Raw genomic sequence first — 20,253 nt, forward strand, 5'->3', positions numbered from 1 at the left:
AAAAAGGAAACAAAAGTATAGAAAAAAAAAACCTAAAAAATAATGGTCTTGATAAATGGCATAAAGTATGCCTGTGAGAGGTGCATAAGAGGCCATAGAGTAACAACATGCAATCATACAGATCAACCGCTTATGATGATCAAACCCAAAGGTAGACCTTCCACTACATGCGACTATTGTAAACAACTTCGAAAAAACAAGAATGCAAATCCTGAAGGTGTTTGCACGTGTGGCCGGCTAGAGAAGAAAAAACTGGCACAGAAAGCCAAAGAAGAAGCAAGAGCTAAAGCCAAAGAAAAACAAAGAAAACAGTGTACCTGCGGGACTGATGAGGTTTGCAAATATCATGCTCAAAAGAGACATCTAAGAAAGTCCCCTTCAAGTTCTCAAAAGAAAGGAAGATCCATTTCTCGTTCTCAACCAATGTTTGAAAGGGTATTGTCTTCTACTTCACTTGACAGCAATATGTTATCCGGCCACGGAGCACTATCAGATACCTCTAGCATACTGACGAGCACATTTTTAGACAGTGAGCCGGGTGTTGGTAAAATTTCAAAAGATTACCATCATGTCCCTTCATTGGCCTCCATTTCATCCTTACAATCCTCGCAATCGTTAGATCAAAATTTCAGTATACCACAAAGCCCGCCGTTATCTTCAATGTCATTTAATTTTCTCACGGGAAATATCAATGAAACCAACCAAAATCACAGTAATCATCAGCATTCAAAATCAGGCAATAACTGGCAAGATAGTTCGGTAAGCTTGCCAGCGAAAGCTGATTCACGTCTTAACATGATGGATAAAAACAACTCTGTGGGTCTTGACCTATTAGGCCATTCAAAACGAATATCGCCGATATCAAACTCTCGTGTGGGCGAAGTTAGCGTTCCGCTAGAAGAATATATTCCTTCTGACATTGATGGGGTTGGAAGAGTTACTGATAAAAGCTCTTTGGTCTACGATTGGCCATTTGATGAAAGTATTGAGAGAAATTTCAGTACAACCGCAACCGCTGCAACTGGTGAAAGTAAGTTCGACATTAACGACAACTGTAATAGAATTAATAGCAAAAGTTATAGTAAGACTAATAGTATGAATGGAAACGGTATGAACAATAGCAATAATAATAATATCAACAGTAATGGCAACGACAAGAACAATAACAACTCTTCTAGACAAGAACATCAAGGAAATGGACTATTTGACATGTTTACAGATTCATCGTCGATTTCAACGCTTTCCCGTGCAAACTTATTATTGCAAGAAAAAATTGGTTCGCAAGAAAACTCTGTCAAACAAGAAAACTATTCGAAAAATCCTCAACTTCGTCATCAATTAACTTCCAGAAGTAGATCATTTATTCATCATCCGGCAAACGAGTATTTGAAGAATACTTTTGGAAATTCACATAGTAATGACATCGGAAAGGGAGTTGAAGTGCTATCTTTGACACCGAGTTTTATGGATATTCCCGAAAAAGAAAGAGAAACGGAAAGATCGCCATCATCCAATTACATTACTGACAGACCTTTCACTCGAAAACCTAGATCTTCTAGCATTGACGTAAACCATAGGTATCCACCTATGGCACCAACAACCGTAGCGACATCTCCCGGTGCATTGAACAATGCCGTAGCAAGCAATCTCGACGATCAACTGAGTTTAACATCACTAAACTCTCAGCCATCATCGATAGCAAATATGATGATGGACCCTTCAAACCTAGCTGAGCAAAGTTCTATTCATTCAGTTCCTCAGTCAATAAACTCTCCGAGAATGCCTAAAACTGGAAGTCGCCAAGACAAGAACATTCACACTAAGAAGGAAGAAAGAAATCCGCTAAATAACATACACGATCTGTCACAATTGGAAAATGTACCAGACGAGATGAACCAAATGTTCTCCCCACCATTAAAAAGTATGAATAGACCGGATGCCATAAGGGAAAATTCATCTAGTAGTAATTTCATAATCCAAGGAAATAGCATGATCTCTACGCCTTCCGGAAGGAATGACCTTCCAGATACCTCTCCAATGAGTAGTATTCAAACAGCGTCACCACCAAGTCAATTACTGACCGATCAAGGATTTGCGGATTTGGATAATTTCATGTCTTCGTTATGATAAATTTGCTTTTCGTCTCTTGCTTCTCTGTAACTGTAGTTTTCCTCCTCCCACATATATATATATATATACACTTTTATACACCTAATAATATCATCGGCATTATGATTGCTTATACATTTTCATAATCAATATTACTGTTCACCATTTGAATCACTGCAGAAATATGCACTGCGCCTTCTTTTTCTTTGCCTGAAGCACCCACACACAAGAACAGGAATGTGAATGGCCTCCCCATCTCACTTTTACTTAATAGTATTCTGACAATATAAGGTATCAGAGAGTAAGACCATTATTAGGCAAACAATAATCTTCAGAATTTTTAGTAGCGCATTCTCAACCTTTCTAGGTGCGTTTTTCTAATGAAATAGTATCGTTTTCCTTCCGCATTCCTTGCGTAGTTTGTTGTGTAAATATAGCAATAAGAAACCCTATAAATCATTATGATGTAACTCCCGATTCTTTTAAATAATTACATAAACTAGGAAGGCAAGTCCGAACACGCAGAGATGAGGTATTTGCACTCAATGACAAATCTAGGTTTAAACTACGGGGCTCCATACCTTATCTCTTCACTTATCAAAAGTAGGCAAAAGAAAAGAAAATAAATATAATTTCTTTTTCTGCAGGCAAGATTTTAAAAGAACTTGCGCGTCCTCTGTGCAATCTACCTGGGGAGTCTCGGGCTTTAACCGCTCCCCATTCTAAACTGCTTCCATTGACGTGTACTATACTGCTCACTTCTTGCTCTTCGAGCAACAAAATCTGTATTACGTTTCTTACACTAGTCGAGTGAAAGAGATAAGATACCCACTTTTACTTGCCGGGAGAATGGAAAAGAGAAAACGGAAGAAAGGGCTTAAATACATTTTCCTTTAATATGAACATCCTACTGTAAGATAAAAATTGGATGCTGATAATGGAAAGGAGACATGTACGGTATGTACGGCAAAACCTCGGCGGGTTTTCGCCGCTAGCTCATATATTCTTTCGTTAAATTTTAAAATTTCTTATTCTAAATCTTCTTTACATGTTTGGAAAGAATTTATTGGAGAGAAAAATCTAGACCTGCCAAGCCGATAAACGAATGCCTGCGAAGAAATAGTGTAAATATTACTCCTGAAGGTAGAGTCATCTAGGCGGAGACGAAAACAAAGTTTAGCTTTTCGTGAAATTGCCCATTTCATGTTTATCAACCACCAAAGGTTAAATGGAGGTTTGACAAAAGAAATTTTCTTGCTAAAGGTTAGCATTTTTTTTGGAATTTTTTTTCCTTCGACTGGCTGTAGTTGTCCTTCTATATTACGTACAACAAAAACTTTCTTGAATGAAGAATTAGTTCTATCATATAGACCATAAGAAAGAAAACGCACTTGGATAATTTTTAACAAAGAAGAGGGCAAACTGACGCTCACCAAGCTATTGGTTTGTTTGGATCAATCGTCAGATATGAAGCCGAACAATCGAACTTGTGATGTAATTACCAACAAAGATGAATCTCTTCCTGCACTTTTGCTGCCTGCACTGAACAGTTACACCTGTGACGATTCATTGCTAAAAGGACAAATTTCAAGCAATGGCAGATATCAACCATTCGGGTTTTCTGATTGCTCTTTACTGCCAAAGCGTTTAAACATTCAGGCAGGGCAAGGATCTATGCCAGTTTCTTCGATTCAATGTGCAGACCACAGTTATAGTAATTGGCAAAAAGAATCCGAAAAGACTAAGCTTCCCAAGCTTGGTTGCCCAACAGAGTACACTGAATACTATAAAACTGTTTCTTCCGGCGAAACAACCGATTCAGCGGTTGTTTCATCTATAGCAACGAACAGACTCAAAAGAAAACGTCAGAGGGACGGCCCAAGTTGTGACTCTTGTAGGATAAAGAAAATAAAATGCAATGCAACAATCATTATCTTTTTACAGGATAGGAACCTAATTTCATCAATTTCTTCAAATTTGCATTATACACTTTCCCAAGACGACATAAACCAGTTTCGAATGAAGTTTTTCAGGAAACTGCCTGACGTGATGGGCACATATGAAGTCATAAAACACCTTGATAAAATAGTCCTTTTCAAAGCCTGCACCTCTTGCAGTAGAAGAAACCAAAAAAATGGAAAGTGTCTTTTTTCGAGAGGATTTACAAAATCTGATATGAACGTATTTCCCAAGATAAATAGTAAACTTAAAGACAAAAGTATCTTCGAGATGACTGTCGATGATTATGTTGCCGCTGGCTTCCAAACCCTTTAGGTTTCATGCATGTAATTTCCTCCTATGTAAAATATAGGAATATTAATAAAACGCACCAATAATAAGTTAGATATTTTTCTGCAAGATATAAATTTGTTTACTCATACATATATATTCTATTGCGGGGCGCTCTTGTATAAGTAATTCAATAAAAAACCTCTATATGATACAATTGACCAAGCCTTCATTTACCATTCTATATCAATTTGGAAAGAAGGGTATTTCTCTATTTGGGCTCTACATTATAACGCAATCTTATACCCATTGCGGATAGCTCAGAGTCCAAGTACTTCAACACAAATGGTATGGCCACCGTAGTTGTTTCATTACCACCAACAAATTTGTTACCTTGTCCATCTTCCCAAATTTGAGAGTCGTCAATAAAAATTTTCTCTCCATCTTCTGATTTAGTCAATAGCTTCTTTGCATCTTCGAATCTCATGGAACAACGACGGCAACAAACGGTGGAAATCGAACCAATTCTTGGCACACTCTGTTGCGTGGTCAAAATAGAACCACACTCGCGACATACGGATGCCTGTGTGTAGTCTGATGAATTTAGCAGACGATCTTGTAATAGAAAAGATGTACCATGCCCAATCAAAGCATCTCTTTCCATTTCACCGACACGAATACCACCATGTCTCTTTCTACCTTTGACAGGCTGCATAGTCAAACTATTCACAGGACCAGTGGAACGAACTTGGAACTTGTCATTGACCATATGACGTAATCTTTGGTAGTAGACAACACCAACATAAATATCTGCCCTTAATTCTTCACCAGTAGCACCTGAGTACATTGGCTCATTACCATGGTAGTTGTAACCCGCCTTCGCTAGTTGCTCACCAAAGTAATCGGCTGGGGTATCGTCCTCGTTAAAGATCCAAGGTGTAGAGTCCTGTGCAATACCATGCAATGCCCCCGCTTTACCTGCTAAAGATTCGACGAACATACCAATGGTCATACGCGAAGGGAAAGCATGAGGGTTAATGATGATGTCTGGTTGGATACCTGTTTCGCTAAAAGGCATATCAATGGTTGGCCATTTTCTTGAACAAACACCTTTTTGACCGTGTCTAGAAGAAAATTTATCACCAATTTGAGGCGTTCTTCTAATACGATATTTTATGCTAACAGTTTGTAGTTCTTGGAACTTATTGGATTCATCACCGATTAAATTTACCTCTTCGATATATGCTGGTTCAGAGGAGTGATATGTCTTGATTTTGGTCTTATTTAAAGTATCGTCAAAGTATGCGCAGATTGGATCACCCTCTTCAACATAAGTGCCAATGTATGGCAAACCATCCTCGTCTAATTTCTCAAGCCACTCCTTTGGCCATTCGTCATTCCCGAAACCAAAATGCTGTGTAATTGGGTCACCACGGTTTCTGTTAAGTGCTAAATCCACTTTCTCAGTCTTATACATAGTACCATAACCGAAACCTCTTTCATCTGCTGATTTGTTTATAATCATTGCATCATCCATATCATAACCAGTATACGAGATGACCGCAACAACAGCATTAAACCCGTTTGGAAAGTTATCCATGCCATAATCATCATATAAATTAGCTTTTACGATAGGCGTTTGACCTGTTTGCAACCTATACAGCTTATTGTCGGAACGATGGCACAAAGCTACACCCGGAGTACCCATTGTTTGTTTACCCATCTGACATTGATACATGTTTCTTGGAGACTGGTTGAAATCAGAAAATGGAGTCAAATTAGCCAAAATAGAAAGAATATTTGTGGGCGTAAATTCTACGTGTGTATGAACGTTATTTTGAATTTCTTGAGGAGTGACAGCAATGTTCATGTACACTTGCTCAAAAGGTCCAACAATGTCTTCTTTATCCAAAGGCAGGTAACGAACAGGACGCAGCATCCTAGAATGACCACCAAATAGGTAGAGACCTGGATATTGACCACGAGTTGAGGGAGGAACATATCCAATTTCTAGATCAATCGGTAACCCAGGCGTCTTGCCTTCAACTTTCCAATATCTCAATGTATCCGCAATGATCTTACCTTGTTCATGAGAGACCCAGCCAATAATTTTACCATCAATTTGAACACAACACAGAGAAGGACCAGCAGCAAAGGTGTGAGATGCCGGAGCAACACCAAGTGAGTATAATATAGAAGGAATTCTTGAGACGTCAGATTGCTGAGTTGATATACGACACTTGTGCGCAAAATGGTTTAATAAACCACAAGGAGAACCATCTGGTGTATGAACAGGGCACAGGAATCCCCACGACTCAGGTAGCAACTTTCTGACTGTGGTAGTTTTCAATTGCGCAAAAAAGGAGCCTCTATGAACCATTCTAAAATGAGAGATAAAACGGTAGAAGTTAATTTTTTCTGCAACCACAGTATAACCAGAAACTTGTTGTAAATCTAACCCAGACTGGGACACCAGGTTACCAGTTGATAAAAAGTATTGCATTTTGGAACCAATGTTTTCATTAACCCTCATTAAAACTCTTGACATGTACCTTTTGTCTTTGAAATTAATGGCCATACCACGGTTAATATCCATCCTGACTTGAGCAATAATATTCTGTAAGTACTCATCAATCTTTTCTTTTAGGATCATACCATATAAGAAACCACCCAAAAGAACTTCTTGATGTTGCGTAGCATCTGGGTTATCTGGAGAACATTCGCCTGCAACCAAGGAATACAACTTTCTGATCATGAACAATAACATTCTGAATTTATCCTGGCTGCCATCCTTACCCAAATGCACGAGAACGATGCGATCAAGGACTTCTTGTCCGACTTCTAAATCAGATTGATCAGGGGAAGCTTGAAAGACAACACGAAATTTGTCTCCTAAATATTGCAAGACTTGTGTGCGATTTTGTAAATGAGGATATCTTTTCTTAAAACCACGTAACAGTAATTCTAAACGATCGGTCAAAAAGGAATCCTTAACGTCATTACCAATAATACCATCAAAAATTTCCCTATCGCTGGTATGACACAAGGCTTTTAAAATCATAACAACAGGAACTAAATATTCATTTTTTCTCCAAGAAAATCTAAATGTAACTTGACCGTCATTTAAGTAATGCAAAACATTAGTTTGGGAAGTTTGATCCGGCCTGACAGATCTAATTTGAATACCGTAATGAGAATAGGATGCACCCCTGTTAGCGAAGGAAGGTCTGATGATAGCCATAGGATGATTTCTACGTTGCACAATCAGCATTCTAATAAGCTTTTCTATACCGTTAACAATGAAATAACCACCTATTTCATCGGATTCTTCCTTGTGTTGTACCAGTTCATATGGTGACATCTTGTTCAAGTGACATCTGTTACTCTGTAGCATAACTGGTAGACCACCACAATCTCTTACTTCAAATAAGTTCTCCTCGCCATTGTTCACGGACCACTTCAACTTTAAAAGTAATTTACCTCTGTAAGAAGTAAGCCTTTGTCTTGACTCACTTGGGTAAACTTTTCTCTCTACTGCAGAAGAAACACCATCGTTAGACATTGGCTTCGCAATAGACACTTGTTCCACACTAACAGAAAGCTTATTCCCGAGGTATCCGCTGTTGGATATTTCGTCTTCAGAATTGAGTGGTTTTCCATCAAATATAACTTTTTCACCGATGTCTTTAACACCAAGATTTAACAAACCTCCATCCGGACCTTCTGTTAATGCGTTAAAAGACCCAATATGAGGTTGAACAGCTTCCTGTAATAGTGGAAATGCTGATTTATCCTTAGGTGGATTGATGAACCTAGATTCACGTTCTAAGGTACGGAAATCAGCAGTTCTGGCTTGGCCAGGCGGCTTAATCACTTTGCTCATCTCACCAAATGCGTAATTCTACGTTTATTTGTCAATATTCTTGAGGAAGACTTGCTTGAATATTACGAGACAGCTGAAGTAAGTTTGAATAATTAAGAGATGAGATGAGTCTCTAAGATGCGCTTGAAAAATTTTTCATACGAAAAAAAAAAAAAAAAAAAAAAAAAAACACTCGCAAGAGTAATCTCAATAATAATTTCCGTCATTAGCGATTATAGCATGAAGGGAGGCCGAGAGGCCGCTTCTGCGGTATGATAATTAAGTGGTAGTGCAGAGACTCAAAAGGGCGCTGAGAATCTATTAGAAATGCCATTAAGTGCTTTGAACTCTTGTAGCATGTCTGCTTCTGTAGATATAACACTCTGATGCAGATTTATGAATAATTTCATCACTCGATGTCATCAGCGTCTTCCTTCATTTGATGCTTTTTTGAAGTTTTCATGGCATGATTTAGCATTTGAAATATAATGAGAAAAGAGCCCTTTAACTTACAGAAGTAAATGTACAAAACTTAATCGGAGGAAGAAGCTTAAACATACAAAAACAACAGCAGGATGACTACAAAGAAGCCGTTAAACAAATCTTTTTGTCTCCGTTACTAATTCACTAATATAGTAATTTTGCTAACCTCTATCGTCATTGAAACTGATTTGTCCTCGAGAAGGCAACAATCAAACTGCAAAAGAAACGTAAAGCAACGACTTGAACAAGTAATCGCTAACCACATATTGAGATAAGCAGATAATCGCTGTTAAACGTCGTTGATACAGTCAGTCAATATGAATAGTGTAGTATTTTATCGTTAGGTTCACCTTCCAAATATTCGTTAGATAAAGATGTTTCGGTTTTTTATTTCAACAAAAGAGCCTTGTTGGCGCAATCGGTAGCGCGTATGACTCTTAATCATAAGGTTAGGGGTTCGAGCCCCCTACAGGGCTTTCTTTTTTATTGCATGGTCTATCATCAGGTTCCCTTAACCGCTGCCAAGAAAGAGCACGTGTAAAAATGGAATGATTATACATCAATTAAACATATAGTCATGGTGGTGTTGACATGTATATAATATACATTAGTTTTGTCATATTTGAAGAATAAATAATATTTCGATTTGTTCCCGACAATTATTGAAAATGTTTTAAGTGTAGATATTAATATAACAAATCATCAACATGGTTTTTAATCCTTATCTTTGGCAAGGACTTCATCTAAACTAGATAATTCTGGGTTACCTGTCAATCTCAAAGTCTCGTCAGTTCTTAATTTCTTATATGTGAAGTATGTCCCAGAGCATAAAGCTACACCAACAGCGAGAAATAACGGTGTTAATTCGACGGGTATTTTGTAGCCACCAGATGTTTTTTTCTAGTTTTTTGTTAGTATAATACTCTATAATCTTGTAGTTAGCATTCATAATCAACATAATTGTTTTCTTAGAAAGCATCAAGTCAGAATGAACGCATGATTATCCGTTTGTCACAATAAAAAGAAAATATCCCTTAACATACAGCTGTATTCAACAGTAACTGTGCTGGTCTCATTTTTCTATATTTTTCTTTTTTTAAAGTATTGTCAGAAGTCGTTCAGGAAACTACCAAAATTAAATAAGTCTCAAAACAAAGTTAGCTTATACTGGTATGGGAAGAGTTATAGTTGCTTTTGAGGAGATGGCGATGCCTTTAAAGTCTGTTCTCATGCTCATCATAAAGTACGGGAAATCCCCCGCTTTGTACGATATGATTGGCCCATACTGCAAGACCGATATAAAGAAAAATAGACAAGTTAATGCTATATACAGGATGTCGTTCTTCAGCGGAGGGATCGCGTCATTACTTGGTTTTCGCTGACCCAAGCCTGTCACCTCAAGCTCACCAATTTCTTACAGAATCACATACAACTTCGTAAACTAGCCAACTCACTGCAGTTGAAGGAACAACTTTAAAAAGGTTTGCAGCTAAGCCTTTGTAGTAACCGCTAACGCCTTCTGCTCTGCCGATTGTCACGAGCGCATCCCAGACACTCGTGTATCTAAATCCCAGTTCATTTCCGCCCATTGCGAGAACTTGAAATCTTCTTCTTAGCAGATCAAAGGGATAAGTGATTGTTTGCGCAACCCCTCCACTTATGGCGCCAATTGTTAATTTATAGAGGTTACTTTTCCAGGAAGGCTGAGCATCGGAGGAATTGACACCGAATTCTCTCAATTGTTCGTAAACTGCAAAGTTTAGTGCTACATATGGAACAACACCAAGACTCGTTGGCCATACACCCCTATATAATCCCCTGAGACCGCCTTCGAGTCTGTAAGTTTCGCTTAGTAATTGCCAGATCCCCGGAGGCTTTGATATACTTTTTGCCTTTGAGCGGTTTAAACTGCTCAAATTTGCTGTCTGAATCGATAGTCTTGTTTTGATCAAGTCCAACGGGTAAGTAGCCACCACACTACAACCACCACACAATGCACCACTGAATAGTCTTTGGGTGTTCGTTAGTTGTTCTTGTCCATTATTGCCATTTACATGGAATAACTTTTTCTTACAAGCTTCGTATACTACAAACTGGACTGCACTATAGGGAAAAATTCTTATGCAGTTCAAACCATTTCCTCTGAATAAACCTTTGGTTCCCTCCTCATGGTAAACCTGCCGTATAGAGCTAAAGATACCTCGGTTATAAGAAGTGGTTGAACTTTGAACTTGCAGCAGTATTTTAACTCTCTCAAAAGGTGAAACAACGGTTCGGGAAACCGCGCCAGCTACTCCACCAGCTAGAAACGCAATATTTGAATCCTGCTTGAGAAAATCTTTAATTGAGTTCGGCTGCTCGAGGACGGTCAGTACTTCTGCCATGTTAGCGAAATAACGATTAAAAAATTTGAAAGTCAATACTATGAAACAAGGAAACGAGCAACTTGGTATACTTCCCTCACCTTTGTTAAATTCACTTGGCCTTACTGGCAATCATAATCATTTTGACGAACTGCGGACATCGAGAGTACCCTGCAAATATATCTAGAAAAAGAGGTAAAAAAATATTGAAGGGTCAACCTGAAAAAAATTGAAAAGTGAAAATAGATCTGCTGATAAATAATGCACGGCTTGCATCAAGTGATCACATGGAACTTTCCCAATACCTCAACTACGCATTTTCCCTTGCATATTATATCATCATCCATCTTCTTTGCCTCTCATATATTTACGAAATAATACATAAACATAAAAACGTCTTTGTGCGTCCAAGTAAACTTGAAGACGCACTCCCGTTATATAAAACTGGGAAGAACACTAACAAAGAAGGTGACTTGCGCTTAATTAGTTTTATTCCCTTGCTTCTAAAGTCCGTAAAACATTCTATTAGAGTCTATACATAGTTTTGCCTTACCTTTGAATATGAGTTCTAAAAATTCCATTGCAATAAAGCTTTCCGTTCCTATTGTTTCTATGTAGTGTTTAAGACTTTGTTTCTTTTCCTTTCATGGCTTTTCAAATGTCTCAGCATATTGCTTTTCACATTGAAGGATTTTGTGCAACCCTCCCAAGTACATTTGAAAGGAGTATCTCCCGTATGAATTAAGTAATGTGTCTTCAGCGTTGAGGGCCTCGAACAAATTTTTCCACATACTGGGCACTGCTTTCTCAGCTTTGTGGATGATATTCGGGTGTCAGTTTTCCAATCAGAAAATGTTGCTGAACCGTTCAACACGGCACCAGGTTCGCTTTTTGTTCTGCCGTTACTGGCTTCCTGCATGGTTGGAAGTACGCCATACCCAGGTGGGACTGATTTTGGCCTATCGTGGCATAGCTCTAAGGCAGCGTTTGGGTGACTCGCCATTGATATTGCAGTGAAGTTAGGTTCGGAGGCAATTGTTATTGGTTCTTTGTCGTATGGTGTCAATGGTTTATATACTGTTGGGACCATGACTGGCATCATCAAGGGAGCAGAGGAGGTCAAATGAGGAGACTGGCTATGTGGTATTGGTTGCTGACTTTCCGTATAGTAGATAGGATATTGATCAGATGTTGCGTTCATGGAAATTGGGGTGTAGATCTCATTAACAATGGGTACAACATTCATGCTTTGATAAACTTGCTGTGGAGGGAATTGAACCCTTGAATCTACGTTAGGTGGTGTATTATTTTCAAAATTAGGCAAAAGGGATGAAATTGGTGGTAAGTTTATTTTCGTACTATTATAACATTCCCGTTCATTTTTGTAGCTATTGTGGCCATAAAATTGAGTCCCCTTACCAGTGCTCAGCTGATCAACTGCGGACACTTGAAGGGGGAGGTTCGATTTATAATTGACTGTACACATTCCTATATTAGGAGATCTTGACTTGTCTGTATATGATGATTGTTTTTCTGAACTTTGCTTTGAAAGGGAAAAATTCATGTAATTTACTTTAGTGGCGTTTACTGCTATTTTTCGAAGGTAGGTGATGAACTTGTGTTATAACTAAGAAGCTCAAAACTAAAAGTATACTAATGTTTGAGGAATTATTGTGAAGCCATAGAACAATAAAAAGCTAACAATTGTATCTTTCGTTCAACTTGTCAAACCCTGACAGGCATATAAAAGAGGTATTTTGAAACATCAACATGTAGTAGTCACATATATAGCAAAATAGTAAGTAAGGAAAAAAAGAAGGCACAGAGAATACAACAATAATGATGAAGGCACACGACTGCCCTTTCCGGGCCACCTGCAGATCTGTAAGGTAGTTCAAATGACGTTCTCGCGCGGGTTTCTTACTTATGAAACTTTAGGGACATAAGTCGGGAACCTGATGCATCATTCTTTATCTTGTTTTTTGTTGTTGTTTGAGTTTCTTGTACAGAATAATACGCAGAATTAAAGCGGAAGTTAAAAAACAGATCGTCTTGATCTGCCCTCAAAACCAGTATCCACTGAAAACCTTATTTCCCACCGTAAATGGCAATCACTCGTAGCTCAAGGTGGAATGCTCCCGTAAGGATATTTCCTATATGAGATAGTCCCGATCCTGAGAAGAGGGATCGCCGTCATTTTATTCTTTAACCCCGAGAAACGGCATCTCTCACCTGATTGTTCTCAAGATTGCTGCAAAACCCAGATATACTTTTAGGTACGGAGCGTACGCGATGTATATGGATTGATTTTCACATGTATCGTTTATGAGTACTTGACTGCACCTCGTGTCGGAAGATTTTCCAATCGGGCTTTTTTTCAATCTTGAAGGCCCTCCTTTTCATTTCCATTTGCTCTGACATTGCGGCTATGCATCACAGGCAAAAGCTGAAAAGGAAATTTTGTAGCGTATCGGTTTACTGCACAGTCTCAGACCCTTTGTAGTACTGTTACCTGGAAGAATAGTAGGTGCGTACAACAGTGATTATGTAGTAGTATCTACTGAAGAGCCTACGAGCGAAAAAAAAAAAAATTATCGGCTACATTACGTTGTTTCCTACGGAGACAAGAACCAATATAAGCTGCAAAAAATCTATGAGCATTTTAAGTTTCCGATACAACAAGATGTATGCGTACTATTCACGTCGTGTTATATTGCTCACGTAACAACTTCTATGACAATAATAAAAAATAACCTTTCCATTGTATCATTAAGGTTATCTACGGAGGATTGTCAAACCTAGCGGATATGAAATGTACTTGATTCCTAATTCGGGTTTATTTAGAGTTCAGACTATGTGGGTCATTTCTTATGCTAATAATAGGCACTGAGGTAAGTCAAAATAGCGACACTCAATTACTGTTGAATGGGAAGAAAAAACCGAGAAAGGGATACAGAGATCTTGCCCACGCCTTTTTTTCAAAAAGAGCCCTTCGCAAGGTTGCTCAACGGGATTGTCATAGAAAGAAAAAATCAAAGCCAATAACTACAAGGCCAAAAGTAATGGTAGGGAGCTACTACAAAGTGGGCTCAGCCTACCTGAAGAAAATAAACAATTAATGGACAAGATCTGTTAGCGGACATACAAGAGATCAAATTACCTTCTGGTTAATGCTGTAGGCGAAGCAAACCATTCAATTGAGGAAACCTTATTCCCAATTGCGCTTTTGCTCCCTGGAAGCCTATAACAGCGTGTGGGCAAATAAAGTTGTTTTTCGCCCTCAGCGACTTTACTTCGGAAACTGAAGAGCGGCTAGAAATTTCGCAGAAAAGATTTTCCTTTGAGGATAGAAAAATGAAAAAAAGAAATTTATCTTTTTTCACAACAGGTGCTGCTTTTTCCTCACGTATGCACAGAATGCAAAGTACAAGATTTGTAATACGCGACTCCGCGCAGCTGTACTCTACTCCCAAGTCAGCGGAAAAAATGCAAGACATACAGAAAGTTGCCGCTTTATTGGCTATTTTTTTGGGCGACAGCCCTGGCTAGCCTCCTCATTGGGTTGTAGAGGAAACAAAACTGAGATGTCTTTGGACTAATGTCAGCAATAATAACTCGTAAAATCAAGTCAGAATTTCTATCCATTCAATAGGTATTCATTGTTTATGAAACTAAGAAACGAATGTAAATAATTCTGGGATATAACAAATAGTTCCCTTTGGATTACTTAAAACATAGTACTGCAGCTAAAATTTGTAAAAATGTTAACGTTTCTTTGCGTTGAGTAACTTGACCTTCACACGTAGTTGCAAGTACCGATGCAAAATTTTTACACTGGTGACAACCTTAATGGTATAATCCAATTAGCGACATCACCGAGAAAGTATCCAAGTCGATTTGATGAATAAAATAATAACTTAAACATTCAACGCCGTTTGTTAATACTGACACCTGAAGGAGAGTCAAAAAGGCAAACTTTCTTGCAACAATCATAAAGCTAAGGCACCGCTAGAGCTTACGATATTGGCCGCAAAAATAACTATTACACTTTTTCGTTTCTGTGGAAATGTAGGGTGATCAACTGGCTAATTGCTGCCTTTTAAGATATGCGGAGGAGATTGTGCAGCCATTTTCATTTTAGCGACTCATTGATGGAAGTATTCAAGTCAAGATCACTTGTTTAAATTCAAGACTACTGTTTAAATTCATAATTTTTTATTGCTATCTTTTTTTTACCACAGATCTGACCGACACTCCCGCTTATCGCCCATTGCGGCATATACTTAGGCAAGTCAAAAGCCGAGGACAGCAGTTGAAGACAGGCTACAATTTCTATAGTAGCTTTTTTTCGTTCCTAATTTCTCCAAACACTTTAAGTTTCTTGAAACGTAAATGATACTGCGAAAAATTTGATTTCGTTCTGAAGATACTATCAATTAAACGTGCACTAGGTGCTGTTCCCTCGATGAGCTGCCGCGCTAACCCGTACCCCCCAATTTTGAGCGATTTTAGTGAGTTGTGTTATATAATCCAGGGGTACTCTGCTCCGCGATTTGTGTGATAGCAGCCATAAATGCCCCACGCCAAAGTTCCACGTTCAAATAAAACTTACATCAAAAATTCTTTCTCTTTGAAGTAAATATGCGTGGGGATTGCTGAATAAGCAGCCCAGTGAACATCAGCGCTTTCTGTAAATCATTTATCAGCTAACAATAATTACATAATATAAACCTCCAATAACTGTCCTGCTAGTGGCACGTTGTTGGCTGTCAGAAACGAAATGTGGGTCCTATTTACCCCTTGGTTTTAGTATGGGAGCACGAATGGTAAACACCTTCTCATAAAATAACTGATAACGTCTTAAAGCGACCAAATACTTTATTGTTGCGGGCAAACATTATTGTTAAATGCGTGGTCTAGAAGTAAAATTTTCTGCATAGTTCACTGTTATGTAAATTTTGAACTTGAAATCTTTTCTTAGAAAGAGTCTGTCATCCTTGGAAACATTGCTGACCAAGAATACGATATTGTGAGAAGACATTGTACCCAAAAAAAATTTTTCATTCCTATAGTTTGGATTGGAGATGATTCAAACACAGCATATTCATGTGTTACCTTCCCGGTTATGCACGAGGTCAATGAGACCGTTCCCTTGTGTTGTACCAGTGGTAGGGTTCTTCTCGGTAGCTTCTCCGCAATAAGAATGATTGAATCATATTGTAACATTAGATTTTGGCCTTTCACTAATTACCGTAGGTAATTTTGTTGGTTAAACTGACAAAGAATAAGAGTTTAACCAACAAAATTAAGTCTTGGTGCATTGAATGGAAGAAAAGATGATACAACGCCAACCTAAAGAGTGGAAAGCGTTCTTTCAAATGAGGGTAGTAGGAAATTCAGCGGGAAAGTTTGAAAATGTGGTGGTAAAACAATAATCCTGGTTTTTCTTTGTTATCCGATAGGAAATTTATCCCCTTCTATGTTCCACTAATCACTTCATGGGTTGACTATCACTAGCGCATGAACTCCTTTTGACCAATAATAAGCACAATACTAAAGGTTGTGGTAATTGATAAATAAAGACTTCCATTGAAATGACAGAAACGATATGTATGAATCAGAATATCAAGCATGGATATATCATTGCGCTCAAACTTAGTCAAATTCCTTTGTTTTCTTAGTTTGTTATGACTCCCTTGACGTAATTATTCTTGCATTAATTTTGAGCTTCTGTAAACTTCATTGTTCCAATGGATCATTATATATTAACAACGTTGGCATATACGTGACCGCAATTTGAACTACCTACATTTAACATACTTTTGTAGAGGAAAGAGGCTGTTTGTTCTTTAACCATGATTATACCAATTTAACCTTTTTTTTTTTTTTGATAGTGAACTGCATACTAGTCAGGTAATTGAATTCCTGGTACAGAGATTCATCAAGACATCCGTGTCGGCAACGTTGTACTAAATGAAAAGGTCCTTTGTCTTACGAACTAGACAGAATAAAATGTATCGTGCGGCAGTATAGAACCGTATTACAAATGCTGATGCATTCGCAAACAAATTTCTTGTAGAAATTATAATTCGAACAAAAATCCTCTCACTATTCAAAAATCGGAAGTCAGTAAAAATTGATTGTTGGCTACATGTAATATATTATATGGAACTAATACATATCTATACTCATTTTACTTGGTAAAAAGTGTCACACCTACATCAAAATCACACTGAAAACAAAATATTCTAAACAATGCTTTCACTGATGTTTTTTCTTTGCTATTTTCTTTTGATGGGTTCTTAAATGCCTTAACATGTTACTCTTGACATTGAAAGATTTGTTGCAATGCTCCCAAGTACATTTGAAAGGTGTGTCTCCCGTATGTATTAAGTAATGAGTCCTCAGTGTTGAAGGTCTCGAACAAACCTTCCCACAGATAGGACATTGTTTCCGTAGCTTTACCACAGCGCGCAGTTGCTTTTGTATAAGATCTAAGTCGGTTTGTGTTTGGGATAATAGCGTCCCAGGATTTTGCCCTATATGCACATTCGGGAGGGAGTACTGCTCGTTGCTCACCGCTCTGTGGTTTTCCTCCTGAAAATGCTGCATTGATGGAGGTACAGATTGGGCAGTATAAGAGGAAGCTGCCGTTGAATAAATAGGGCAACAAGATTGACGTTCAACGAACGTTAAAGGGAAAGGTTGCGGTGTTGCTATAACCGGCGAAAAGATAATAGAGTTGGGACTTGATCTCCATACGGGATCCTCTGTCTGATGCAGAGAAGAAGGTGCGTAATGGTAAGCGGGAGGTGGTAGTGCGGCCTGGTTTATTTCAGGAGTAAGTGGAGCGTGCATAATCGACGAACAAGGTGGAAGATGCACTTCCCTTTTGGTCGTGTTCGAGACTTCCTTTGAAGATTGCGCATAGGATCCCCCTATGTTAGACGATGAACATTTCATTGGGCTACAAAGCATAGATTCTAGCGTTTTTGTTCTCCACATTTAATTAGTGTTGAAGATGAAAATTTATGTATATTAAAAGTTAGAAACGGGTCAATGAAGACGTTTGCTTATCGTATTGGATCCTTGCAATGCCCTCCAAAAAGAAGAAAAAAGTTGGACCAAGAAAACAATTATAATTTTGTAATTTGAAATATCTACCAATGAGGTCAAAAGAGCGACAACAACTAGCGCTTATATAATATAAAGAATTCTTGGGACTGTATCTCATGGCAACCAAATGCCGTTCATATTTAGGGTTTCAGTGGGAAAAGATTTCCGGTGCTTTACGCTCCTTGTACAAACAAGTGCTGCGAAACTTTCTGTGGAAATCGTGCCTTTTAAACCATTAGTGAAGGCTCCAGATAGAGTTGTCACAGAAAACAGCGTGGCGGACTTATTTTTTTGCAACGATTTTCTGGAAACAATAGAGGAAGAATTTTTGGCGTACGAAAAGGAACGATGCCCCCAACACCTCAACAATACTACGGAAGTTTCTTCGAGCGGAAAAACATCGAAATACTAGCTGTTTCTGGATATGAGAGTGGGTATGCGTGGCAATGGAACTCAGGGAGTTGTTGCTATTTCAGTGAGTACGATGGATCAGGGTGTTTATATCTCAAGAACTACCAAGTTGAAGAGATGAAACGTAGTTCGCTTGATAGCACATAAATGGACGGCTGACTTGTTGTACACCATATATATATATATATATATATAATTTTACGGCTCACTTCTGTACCGCTTGTGAAAATCTTACCGCACAACCCCCGGTGTTCTATTAGCTTTGTTCGATTTTATTAATCTTTGCCAAGAGATACTACTCTCCGGGTTCTGGTGGAGACAATAGTATGTCCTAGCAGCTAGACAAAAAAGCCTTCAAATGGTCTACGTGCGGTGCAATTTTTCTTGGAGAAGTTCTATATTGTCTAACAGATACTTGGAACTGAGCAAGTTGTCAGAATAGTCGGAGAAGCGGACGGAAAATCCATATTATGCAAAGAATTTGCTTAGAAACCCGTTACATATGCTTCGAACAAAGTGACTACATGTTACAATTAAGACGCCTACTTAAACTGCAATGAATAGTCACCCATAGGTATAAGAAAAAAAAAAAAAATAAAAGAGTACATAATATACATACAACTAAAATTAAAATGCATAGAAACCTAAGAAAAAATATTTGTTATACCAAAAAAAATACCACAAATGATACGTAAGAAGATTATTGCAACATGGGGACTCTTTCGCATACAACTGTAAACAGACTTGAGGAAGGAGGGGAATCCCCTCAGGAGTACCTGACATCTATGAGTAGGTTTCAATCAAAGTATCACGTAGGTTACCTGAAATGGATTCTGGTTGGGCATCTTGCAAGCGGAAAATACTTTCAATAACACTCAATTCTGGGGCTGTAGTATCCAGACCTGTAACTGCCAAGTAATCGTTCACAACCATACCGGCACCGACAACTGAACTACCACGGTTAACGGTACCAGCCACCAAAGGAACTTGTAATAAGGAGGACAATTCTTCTTGATCTTGGACACTTGTTTGTGGATGCACTAACCCACCTTGATTACTTAAAGAACAATATGACCCAACTAAGATATTACCTGATATGGTTTGACGGAAGACCTCAACGCCTAGTACATCACTTATCAATTCTTCAGTTTCTCTGTCGATATCTGGATGCACTAAAGCAACGTAATCATTACAACAGATGACGTTACCCAAGGCAGATAGTCTTTCCTCTACCCTTTGAATCTTAACGGAATCCGGCAAACTATTTCTTAAATGTTGTAATTCTTGATCAGTAGTTTGGGTTGGAACTAGCAGACCTCTACGGTTACCCGCGGTCATTCTACCGATGATACGCGTACCAGCAATAGTGGTATGAACGATGGGAATAGCATCTCCTAATTCAGCTTCAAATGCAGAGTAAAAGTTTTCAGAACCACCAACAGCAACCAAACAGTAAGTATTCGTTAATTTGGAGAATACACCGATTTCATTGGAGTTTTCAAATTGAGTCCTGGTAGCCATTATTGTTTTCTAGAGTTAGTTGAATTATGCTCTTGTTCCAAATACTCTGTCGTATTGCTTCTTGTAATTATACTATAAGACCAACGAGGGATGAGGCTTCTTTTAATTATGCAATATTGAATATTGCGTTACATACAGTAAAAGAAAAAATCTGCACAA

At 38.3% G+C, this 20,253-nt stretch overlaps 9 protein-coding genes and 2 non-coding genes across 11 annotated transcripts; 4 read left to right on the forward strand and 7 right to left on the reverse strand.

Moving 5' to 3' along the window:
* Positions 1–42: 42 nt before the first annotated feature.
* Positions 43–2,127, forward strand: HAA1 (Haa1p; the record flags this gene model as incomplete). Its single annotated transcript, NM_001184105.1, has 1 exon — positions 43–2,127. One exon carries the CDS (start codon positions 43–45, stop codon positions 2,125–2,127), a length of 2,085 nt encoding a protein of 694 aa, NP_015333.1.
* Positions 2,128–3,576: 1,449 nt separating this feature from the next.
* SUT2 (Sut2p) lies at positions 3,577–4,383 on the forward strand (the record flags this gene model as incomplete). Its single annotated transcript, NM_001184106.1, has 1 exon — positions 3,577–4,383. The coding sequence occupies one exon, from the start codon at positions 3,577–3,579 to the stop codon at positions 4,381–4,383; it is 807 nt and encodes a 268-aa protein (NP_015334.1).
* Positions 4,384–4,609: 226 nt separating this feature from the next.
* On the reverse strand, positions 4,610–8,221 carry RPA135 (DNA-directed RNA polymerase I core subunit RPA135; the record flags this gene model as incomplete). The annotated part of the gene is made up of 1 exon (NM_001184107.1): positions 4,610–8,221. One exon carries the CDS (start codon positions 8,219–8,221, stop codon positions 4,610–4,612), a length of 3,612 nt encoding a protein of 1,203 aa, NP_015335.1.
* Positions 8,222–9,086: 865 nt separating this feature from the next.
* YNCP0010W lies at positions 9,087–9,159 on the forward strand. Its single transcript has one exon. It is a non-coding gene; the product is annotated as a tRNA-Lys (tRNA).
* Positions 9,160–9,397: 238 nt separating this feature from the next.
* MRA1 (Mra1p) lies at positions 9,398–9,759 on the reverse strand (the record flags this gene model as incomplete). The annotated part of the gene is made up of 2 exons (NM_001184689.1): positions 9,398–9,583; positions 9,727–9,759. 2 exons carry the CDS (start codon positions 9,757–9,759, stop codon positions 9,398–9,400), a joined length of 219 nt encoding a protein of 72 aa, NP_001091638.1.
* Positions 9,760–10,086: 327 nt separating this feature from the next.
* MRX21 (Mrx21p) lies at positions 10,087–11,067 on the reverse strand (the record flags this gene model as incomplete). The annotated part of the gene is made up of 1 exon (NM_001184108.1): positions 10,087–11,067. The coding sequence occupies one exon, from the start codon at positions 11,065–11,067 to the stop codon at positions 10,087–10,089; it is 981 nt and encodes a 326-aa protein (NP_015336.1).
* A 589-nt stretch (positions 11,068–11,656) lies between these two features.
* Positions 11,657–12,610, reverse strand: CMR3 (Cmr3p; the record flags this gene model as incomplete). The annotated part of the gene is made up of 1 exon (NM_001184110.1): positions 11,657–12,610. The coding sequence occupies one exon, from the start codon at positions 12,608–12,610 to the stop codon at positions 11,657–11,659; it is 954 nt and encodes a 317-aa protein (NP_015338.1).
* A 1,603-nt stretch (positions 12,611–14,213) lies between these two features.
* YPR014C (uncharacterized protein) lies at positions 14,214–14,543 on the reverse strand (the record flags this gene model as incomplete). The annotated part of the gene is made up of 1 exon (NM_001348886.1): positions 14,214–14,543. One exon carries the CDS (start codon positions 14,541–14,543, stop codon positions 14,214–14,216), a length of 330 nt encoding a protein of 109 aa, NP_001335824.1.
* A 1,479-nt stretch (positions 14,544–16,022) lies between these two features.
* SUT418 lies at positions 16,023–16,855 on the forward strand. The gene has a single exon (NR_188209.1). It is a non-coding gene; the product is annotated as an SUT418 (non-coding RNA).
* A 452-nt stretch (positions 16,856–17,307) lies between these two features.
* On the reverse strand, positions 17,308–18,051 carry YPR015C (uncharacterized protein; the record flags this gene model as incomplete). Its single annotated transcript, NM_001184112.1, has 1 exon — positions 17,308–18,051. The coding sequence occupies one exon, from the start codon at positions 18,049–18,051 to the stop codon at positions 17,308–17,310; it is 744 nt and encodes a 247-aa protein (NP_015340.1).
* A 1,305-nt stretch (positions 18,052–19,356) lies between these two features.
* On the reverse strand, positions 19,357–20,094 carry TIF6 (translation initiation factor 6; the record flags this gene model as incomplete). Its single annotated transcript, NM_001184113.1, has 1 exon — positions 19,357–20,094. The coding sequence occupies one exon, from the start codon at positions 20,092–20,094 to the stop codon at positions 19,357–19,359; it is 738 nt and encodes a 245-aa protein (NP_015341.1).
* Between the last annotated feature and the right edge of the window lie 159 nt (positions 20,095–20,253).

This window comes from Saccharomyces cerevisiae, chromosome XVI (assembly GCF_000146045.2).
Source record: "Saccharomyces cerevisiae S288C chromosome XVI, complete sequence".
In the NCBI taxonomy this organism is placed as follows: Eukaryota; Fungi; Ascomycota; class Saccharomycetes; order Saccharomycetales; family Saccharomycetaceae; genus Saccharomyces; species Saccharomyces cerevisiae.